The sequence below is a fragment of the Camarhynchus parvulus genome, unplaced genomic scaffold (assembly GCF_901933205.1).
Source record: "Camarhynchus parvulus unplaced genomic scaffold, STF_HiC, whole genome shotgun sequence".
NCBI lineage: Eukaryota > Metazoa > Chordata > Aves > Passeriformes > Thraupidae > Camarhynchus > Camarhynchus parvulus.
The window spans coordinates 1-8,746 of NW_022148364.1; the positions used below are offsets into that span (position 1 = coordinate 1).

Here is an 8,746-nt window from a genome sequence, read left to right on the forward strand (position 1 = left end):
GTGCAACACAGTGGGACAGGGAGCACTGGGCAGGTCCTGCACAAAGCCCAGCTCCTTCTTCTCTTCTGGGGTGGGAACGTGCCACCCTCTCTCTGGGCAGGTTTCATGGACGCTGTTGGGCTTTGCAGCACATGCTGGGCTCATCTTCTTCACATCCAGCGTGCTGGGGACACAGATCTCTGTCCCTGGGTCACTGCAGGCTCCTGCTTGGGGCAGAACACAGAGGGGGTCTCTTCTGCCACAGGCCAGTGCCCAGGTGTTGCCAGCAACAGCTTTAGCACTTGGGTACCCACTGCATGGCCTCAGGGTGCACAGGAGAGCCGGTGCTCCCCTCAGAGCAGTTTTCCCACCAGCAGCACAAGCTCCCAGCGTCCCGGTGGCTGCAAAGCAGGGACACACCAGTGTGCCTGCAGGTAATGCCACCACACAGGCTTCCAGGCAAGGGTCCAGCTCCAGACTGGCCAAGCACAAGCCCTGAGCAAGCACTGTAGCTTTAGGAATCCATTGCACCCCACTCCCACCTATCCCAGGGCACAATCTGTAACAGGTGGGAACCAAGCATTTAACCTGGCCAGACCTCACTACAGCAGAGCCTTAAGCCATTTTGCTTAAAGAGTTTATATGTTCCCCAGTAATAAATGCCCTTCTCTGTGGTCTGACTCTTCTGTGATGGCCAGGTTGAAACGGGGATGCCAAGGGGGAAGGTCCCAGCATGGGACCAGTCTGGAGCAGCTGCTGGACACTCTCTGGAGTGGGCTGGGGACACTGGCATGCCAGGACAAGGCTCACCCTGCTGCTTTGTGGGAAAGTGACAAGGGAGGCCAGAAATTTGAGTGCCAGGGCAGGGCTCTCAGGGGACAAGCTCTGCTCCAGGAGAGGTTGGGAGCAGCAGGTGGGAGCTCACCTGGAGCCTGTTTCACTGTAGCCTCTCCACTCACTGGATCCAGGAGCACGAGGTTCAGGAGTCTGCAGGCTCCTCCAGCTGCTAGGAGTACTGGGAGCCTGGCACCAGCTGAGTATCACAGGCCCCAGACCTGTCCCATTTACACCTTTTCTTGGAGCAGAGTCCCAGGTGGCAAAAATTCTGAGGATGCCCAGTTGGGTCATCAGCACTGTCCCTGTTGGGACTCTGAGCATGTTTCTGGGGTTCCCCTCATCCTGCCCCCCTCTTCTAGGGGGAAGGCATCCCCTAGGAGACAAAGCTTCGAGACCAAGGTTCCTTCCTGCTGCCAGCATCTGCCTGCTGGGCTGGGTGCTGCCTTGGGGTGACCCAGGCAGACTGGGAGCTCCACCAGGGGTTCGTCATCCTTCACTGCTCCTGCGCCATCCGCCATGGGGTCCCACTCTCCTTCCAGTTCCTTCCAGGCTCCTCTACCCACTCCCTCAACCCCAGGCCAGGCTCTCCAGTACTCTCTGGCCTCCTCAGCACCCAGCAGGGTGGAAGCCCTGCAGCCCAGGATCGCACATCTGGGATGGATGTGTGCCCCATACACATCTGCACCCTCTCACACTGGGACACCTTATGCCAAGGTGTTTGCACCCAGAGATTCCCCTGTTCCCCCTGTAAACCCCACAGGGCCCTCCAGCCCAGCTCCACAGCACAGCAGAATGTATTTATTTTGGCAGATCTAGTTTACACAGCTTGGAAAAACCCGGGCAAGGGCAGGGTTAGCTACGAGTTAATGTTTGACTGCCTTTTGAAGCTCATTTTGGCATGAAAAGTTGAAGGGTTAAGCAGCTTCACCTTCCCCGAGAAGGGAGAAGCTGGGTGAGGAATACAGTGGGGAATGTGGCTCCTGAGCGTCCTCGCCGATGCCCGGGTAATTGGATCCCCCGGGTCCTGCGTCAGCGGGCGGCTGCCACAGCACATGAAATCCCCGGCCTGCCGGCGATAAAACTGATCCCGGCGGGCTGGGGCTGACAAACGAGCCGGCGGCTGCGATTATCTGCCGGCCTTGGATGTAATCAGTGAAGCCACTGGGAGGCCGTGCAGTGACTCCCTGCCGCAGCACAGCTTCCCAAGGCACAAAGGGGAGATGTGCATTCTCTGTCCGTCAGTTCCCAGGCCCTTTTCCCAGAACGTGGCCCCACAGCTCGCCCAGAGGGAGGGCACAGGTGGTGCCTGGGCTTCACATTGCAAGAAAGGGGTCGCGGGCAGGCTCAATAAGGAGAGAAAACCCCGCCAGTGGGGCTCGCTCGCACACCCCATGTGGCCCCATGTGCCCTCTGCGCCACGTGGCTGTGCCCTGTCCTCACATCCTCTGGGAAAGCCCAGGACTGGGCTCTCTGCCACTGATTATTCATTTGGAGACTTTGCAGCCCCAGTAGCTCTCAGGAACTTCGCTCCTCCTCTCGGCCGGAGGTGACTTTCTCTGACTCAGAGCAGGAAAGGAGACCTGGGTGACTGCAAAAGGAGACTTTGGGGGGCAGCAGCCGGGTAGAGGAGCAGGGTTTCCCTGCACAGCGACATGAAACTCTGCCGCAGCGATAGAGGAACCAACACCCGTGTCACCTCAGGGTGGCTCAGTGACTCAGCCTGTGCCCTGCTGGGGGCCAATGGGAGCTGGTGCAGGATGTGTCCCACCCCGGTCCCGGCAGCCCTGGGCGCAGCTCATCCACCCTTCCCACCCGTTTTCCGTTCGACTCGGCATTCAGAGCCCCACGAGGCAGACGTGAGCAGTAGAGCAGAGGAGAGATTTGAGAGATGGGGACATGTGACTGTTCACCCTGGAAACCCCGTGCTCTTCCCGCAGCTCTCCACACCCATGGAGTGAGCAGCTGGTCCCAAGGGAGGACTCAGCCCCTGGAGCTGGGTCGTGTCCGGCTGGGTCCCCAACGCAGGAAGTAAAGGAAGTAGAGTCTCTTGTCCCCTTCGGGGAGCGTGTGGGAGACCTGACAGTTTTAGGGGAAGCATCTGGGAGGGCTGCAGGAGAGTTCCGTGTGCCTTCTGGTGCCTTGTCTCCTCTCCCGTGGATGCAATCTGCCTGCATCCCCTCCCCGCGAGTGCAGGGTGCGTGTGTTGAGAAACACACCTAGTGCAGGTATCTCGGTATGTAAATTACCAGGGCGAGCTGCACATTGTGTTCTGAACAGCAGGAAGAGGCTGGAGCCCCAGGCAAGAGCCGGGAATGGGCGCCCACCCTTTGCCTAACAAAGGGCACTTCCCGGGATGGGGGTCAATCACCCAGAGCCTCTGCAGGAGCCAGTGAACAACGGGAAGAGACTAAAATCACCACTGGTGTACATGGGTGCACACATTGTGAGGATCTGAAAGCTCGGGGATGCCTTTTTTGGGGGTCCCTCTCGGAGGCACCAACTCCAGCTCTTCCCATTGCTGTAACCGTCAATTACGACATCACTTTTTCCTGAACACGGATATCTGACGCTGCTGCTTGGGGAAAAGTGGAGCAGAGAAAAAAATTTAAGAACCGTCCCCCCTGTCCTTGGGCCAGCCAGAACCTGCGGCGTGCGCCAGGAAAGGGAAAGCGAAAGCCGGAGCCGCTTTCGGTTTCGCCGCCGGGCCGCGATGGCGGAGCCGGGGGCGCCCATGCGGCTGAAGGAGTGGCTGATCGCGCAGATCGACAGCGGCCGGTACCCGGGGCTGCGCTGGGAGAACCGGCAGAAAACGCTCTTCCGCATCCCCTGGAAGCACGCAGCCAAGCAGGATTACCGGCAGCAGGAGGATGCTGCGCTCTTTAAGGTACCCCGGGCTCCCCGCGGTCCCCACCCGGCCCTGGGAATGGCCCCCGAGCTCCGTGTGCGCTCCCGGGGCTCCCCATTGCCCGGGGCTCCCCAGTTCCCAGCTCCGTGCGCGCCCCGGCACCGCTCACCCCGCTCACCTGTGCAGCTCCATGTGCACCTCCAGGGCTCTCCATTACCCGGCTCTGTGCGCAGCGCTGGGATGTGGCTCCATGCGCACCCCTGGCACACACCGCCCAGCTCTGTGCACCCTCCCGGGGCTGCCGGTGCGCTCCCCCGGCACCCCGCAGCACCCAGCTCCCCACAGTCCCCAGGACACACAGCCCCGGCTCCCCCACCCCGCTGGACCCCCTTGGACAGCCGAGCCGGGGATCAGGTTGTGGCACCCCCACAGCACAGGGCACCCTCTGTCCCTCTGTCCCTCAGGCTTGGGCCATCTACAAGGGGAAGTACCACGAAGGGACGGACAAGGCCGACCCCTCCACCTGGAAGACGCGGCTCCGCTGTGCCCTCAACAAGAGCACCGACTTCCAGGAGGTGCCCGAACGGAGCCAGCTGGACATCTCCGAGCCTTACAAGGTGTACCAGATCGTGACTGACAGAGCCTGTGATGCAGGTACATCTCTGCCGTCCCTCCTCCTGTGCCTGATGTGGGGTTAGTACCTGAACATACCTGGACCATGCCTGTACAAGCCCCGTGCCCCACAGCCGTTACCCTTCCTCCCCACTCCTTTGACAGCCAGCTGTCTTCCCTGGGGCTGTTCCTGCCGTTTGCCAGGGGTTCACCCGTTCTTTCTTGCTCTCTGCAGAGGACAGTGACACACAGTCCCCAGGCAGTGAGGACCAGCAGGTGAGCCTGCCCTGTGCCATCCAGGCAGGGGAGAAGGTGGGACCCTCAAATCCCCCCCCTCACCCATCAGCTGCTCCCCTGCTTGCACACTGCCTGCATTTGTCCCACGGGGCTTCAGAGAGGGTCCCCTGTGCCCTGCACTGCCAGACCTAGGCAGGGGATCTGCTGGCTTATGGGGTCCATGGTAGAGGAAGGAGCTGGCTCAGGATCCCCCTCTGCCAGCTCAGCCCTCACCAGAGCTGTTCCTACCCCCAGGGCAGCACTGCAGGGAGTCTGAAGAAGGAGGAAAGCCAGAAGGACATGCTGGACAGTGCCCATGTCTCTCCACAGCCCTGGCTCTCTGGCCACCCAACCGAGCGAGGTGAGGAAGGTCCCTCTCGGTGGGATGGGGCTGGGGGCAGGGAGTGCTCACTTCTGCCAGGATCCTGCTCTCCTGTCACTCATGCAGGCAACACCTGTGGGGATTGAGGTAGAGGCTGAGGGCTCCCACCCTACCCCAGCAAAGCCATACACTTAGGGGATATGATGAGGCCCAATAATGAGCAAACACAGTGGGAAGTGTGGGCCTAGGGCTAGGAGAGTGCCTGGGAGCCCTTGGGGTAACTGTCCATGTCCTTTTACCACCTCACTCTGCTCTGGTCCAGGGTGCCTTGTCAGGGGAGTCTTCTACGGCTGGAACCCAACCCATGGCCAGCTTCTTCCCAGACCCCAGTCCTACCTCCCTGTGGAGGATGTCAACAATTCAGGTAGGAGCCATGCTGCAAGCAATGCCCTGAGTGACCCCACCAGCCCAGACTGCCCACGAATTGACCTTCCCTTTGCCCCAGACTGCTGGCTGCACATCCGCCTGTACTACTGCGATGTGCTGGTGAAGGAGGTGACCACGCGCACGGCCGAGGGCTGCCGCATCACCACCAGCGCCGTGCAGGCCGACAGCGAGCGCCTCTACGGCCCCTCCTGCATGGAGCAGATCCAGTTCCCCCCACCGCAGGTGCTCAGCGGCCACGGCCGCGTGGCCTGCATGACCAACGTGCTGGAGAGGCTCCTGCCCCACCTGGAGCGTGGGGTGCTGCTGTGGGTGGCACCTGAGGGGGTCTTCATGAAGCGCCAGTGCCAGGGCAGGGTGTACTGGAACGGGCCCCTGGCCCCGCACAAGAACTGGCCCAACAAACTGGAGAGGGAGAGGACTTACAAGCTGCTGGACACGCAGCAGTACATCCAGCGTAAGTCCCAGGGACACCCCAATCCCCTGGCGAGAGGGGCAGGTCCTGCCCTGCAGTGGCTGATGGGGGCTGTGAGGGCCCCGTGCCCCCTGACAGGGTTGGTGTCTTGCAGAGGTGCGGGAGTACCTGAGCAACGGGCAGCTCCTGCCTCAGTACCAGATCTACCTGTGCTTTGGGGAGGAATACCCCACCAGAGCTGGCCACCCCTTCCAGAAGCTCATCATGGCTCATGTGAGTTCCCACTGGGGCTGGTGACCCCTGAGCCAGGCAGAGGGACACGGACCTGTGCCCATCCTCTGTCGTTCTGTGCCTCCGCAGGTGGAGCCGGTGTTCGCTCGGGAGCTCTTCCATCACGCCCAGCGCTTGAGGCCGACCCTGCTCTGCAATTCCCCCCAGCCCTGTGCTCCTGGCACCTCCAGCCATGTTCTCCATGTCCTCAAACAGCTCTGCCAGCCCTGAGCTGGGTGGGAGAGGAGAGCCTAGTTGCCATAAAGTCTCAGAGTGGGAGGCTCTGAGCCCCATGGCTCCATTCCAGCTTCATGTCCCAAGGCAGAGTGCTCAGGGTGCTCAGTGTGCGGGACCAGACAACGACAACGACAGACGTTAGCTGGGTGGGCAGGTGCTGCTGCCCCTGTGATTGCTGTATTTATTCCCCAGGAGTCTCCCAGGTGGGGTTTGTTCTGTGCCTATTCAGCAAGCCAGGGCAAACCTGGCTCTGTCCTTGCACCTTGCACTGCCAGGACTTGCTGTTGCAAACCTTAGAAATAAAGGTTGTGTTTTTGTATGGGTGCTGGGGGCTGGCTCTGGGGTGGGGGGCTGGTGCTGGTCCAAGCAGAGCATGGGTGGCTGGGGAAGCTGAGTGCAGACAGCCTCAGATGGGCAAAGCCAGCTCGGCCACAGCATGAGACAACCCCCTGTCCCAGCACTGGCTCCAGACCTGTCCTGCCCCCTGTCTCAGCCCCTTGGCAGGGTGAAGGCAGCAGCGAGGTGCCTGTTAGCTGCTCTGCTGACCTGGCAACACCGAGGGCTTTCCCAGAGGCAGTCACCACCTGTGTCTCAGTTTGCACTCATGAACAGTGTGATGGGGCTCTTGGGGCCTGTGCTGTGCCCAGAGTTTTGGGAAAAATGCAGGGACCTGGCACAGGATCCAGCCCAAGGCCGGGCTGGGGGCAGGGGCTGAAGCACTGGGCTGGGCAGGGGGCAGAGGGGCATCTGAGGGCAGGCAGTGCCTCAGTCCTGCCAACATCCCTCGCTCCAGGCCCAGCCAGAGCCCGGCTGCTCACCGTGAGCAGGGCAGGATGAGAACCAGGTCATGGGAACCTTCCGTGGGAATGGGGGCCGGGGGAGCCGGGGGCTGTGCCCGCCTCTGCCCTGGGGAGGCCGCGGCCGTGCCAACCGCGGGGCCACTGGCTGCTGGCCGCAGGTCTTGGCGGCGCATCCGTCTGTCTGTCCGCAGGGACCAGCGCTGGACGGCAGAGTCCTGCTCCGCCCTGGGCGGCCCCTCAGAGGAGGGGCCCGCCGCCCCCTCGCCGGCCGCGGGTTTTAACGGGCCGTGCCGGGGCCGTGCGGCAGAGCGGAGCGGGATCAGCGGCGGAGCCGGAGCGGCGGGGGCCGGCAGGGAGGATGCAGCCGGACCTCCCCGTCGGCGACGCGGCGCTGCGCAGCCCACCGGCCCCTGAGCCGGCCGGCGGCGCCTTCCCCAGCGCTGAGGCCACCAAGCCACCCTACAGCTACATCGCCCTCATCACCATGGCCATCCAGAGCGCGCCCGAGCAGCGCATCACCCTCAGCGGCATCTACCGCTACATCATGGGCCGCTTCACCTTCTACCGCGAGAACAAGCAGGGCTGGCAGAACAGCATCCGCCACAACCTCTCCCTCAACGAGTGCTTCGTCAAGGTGCCCCGTGACGACAAGAAGCCGGGAAAGGGCAACTACTGGACCCTCGACCCCGACTGCTACAACATGTTTGAGAACGGCAGCTTCTTGCGGCGCCGCCGGCGCTTCACCAGGAAGAAGGGTCTCCGGGATGCTCCAGGCACTGAGGGGGACGAGGGGCGCGGGAAGACCCCCAGGCAGCCTGGGCAAGGGCTGCCCGCTGCCCCGCTGCCGGAGGAGGGGAAGGCAGAGAGCGACTACAGCTCGCCGTCAGCCACAGGACGCCTGCCGAGCCCTGCCGCCCTCCCTGAGGGTGCCGGAGTGCCGGGGTGCACCGAGCCCTGGGCCCGCCGTCAGCCGCCCAAGGCCAGGCAGCCCTGCCTGTACCTGCCGGAGGTGGCACAGCCCAAGGGGCCGTTCCTCACGGCCGCCGAGAGCCGCCCGCCCAAGGAGACTGTCTTCGGGGGGCTCCCGGCGGCGCTGCAGCTGCCCCGGCCAGGTCAGTACCCACTGCCCAGCGAGCGCCCGGCCCAGCAGCAGCAGCACCCTGCCCTGCTGCCCGCCCTGCTGCCCACCCAGCACAGGGACCCCCCGCAGGACTCGCCGGCCACCCCAGACACCCCCCCAGAGCAGCTGGAGGGCAAGGAGCTGGCTGCCCCCGGGTTGGGGCCGTGCCAGCCGTTCGGGCAGGTGCCACCTGCGTTCCCTGGCAACCTGCTGGGCACGGGCAAGCCCCCTCCATCCTGCTTCCTGGAGGCAGAGGGCTACACGCAGCCCCACCTGCCCGTGTTCGGCTCCTTCAGCCGGCCGGGCCCCGAGGCGCTGGGCAGCAGCTACCAGTGCCGGGTGCAGGCGCTGAGCTTCTGCGTGAAGGAGCGGCCCTGCGGCGCTGCGCTGGAGCATCTCCTGGCACGCAGCGCCCCCGGCCTCCAGCGCCCCCCGGCAGCCACCCTTCGGGGCCATGGGGCCACGGGCAGGTGAGCAGAAGGAGCCGTGGGGGCCAGGGACCACGATCCCACTGCAGGGGGGCAATGGCTACCCCCTGGGGCTGCCCCCCTGCCTCTACCGCACACCCGGCATGTTCTTCTTCGAGTGA

The 8,746-nt window shown here is 63.4% G+C and overlaps 2 protein-coding genes across 2 annotated transcripts; both read left to right on the forward strand.

Annotated features, from left to right (window-relative positions):
• Positions 1-3,526: 3,526 nt before the first annotated feature.
• LOC115916644 (interferon regulatory factor 4-like) lies at positions 3,527-6,231 on the forward strand. The gene is made up of 8 exons (XM_030970357.1): positions 3,527-3,700; positions 4,126-4,315; positions 4,509-4,549; positions 4,805-4,910; positions 5,194-5,295; positions 5,377-5,772; positions 5,885-6,003; positions 6,091-6,231. The coding sequence occupies exons 1-8, from the start codon at positions 3,527-3,529 to the stop codon at positions 6,229-6,231; spliced, it is 1,269 nt and encodes a 422-aa protein (XP_030826217.1).
• A 1,125-nt stretch (positions 6,232-7,356) lies between these two features.
• LOC115916642 (forkhead box protein S1-like) lies at positions 7,357-8,746 on the forward strand. The gene is given in 2 exon segments (XM_030970354.1): positions 7,357-8,562; positions 8,564-8,746. Coding segments are annotated over 2 exon segments (1,350 nt in total). The 5' UTR covers positions 7,357-7,395.

Excerpts from the sequence above, each read along its gene's own strand:
- LOC115916644 (XM_030970357.1), top strand. The coding sequence starts at position 3,527 with ATGGCGGAGCCGGGGGCGCCCATGCGGCTGAAGGAGTGGCTGATCGCG. Across the intron at positions 3,701-4,125 it reads AGGATGCTGCGCTCTTTAAG|GCTTGGGCCATCTACAAGGG; the intron begins GTACCCCGGGCT and ends TCTGTCCCTCAG. Across the intron at positions 4,911-5,193 it reads TGGCCACCCAACCGAGCGAG|GGTGCCTTGTCAGGGGAGTC; the intron begins GTGAGGAAGGTC and ends GCTCTGGTCCAG.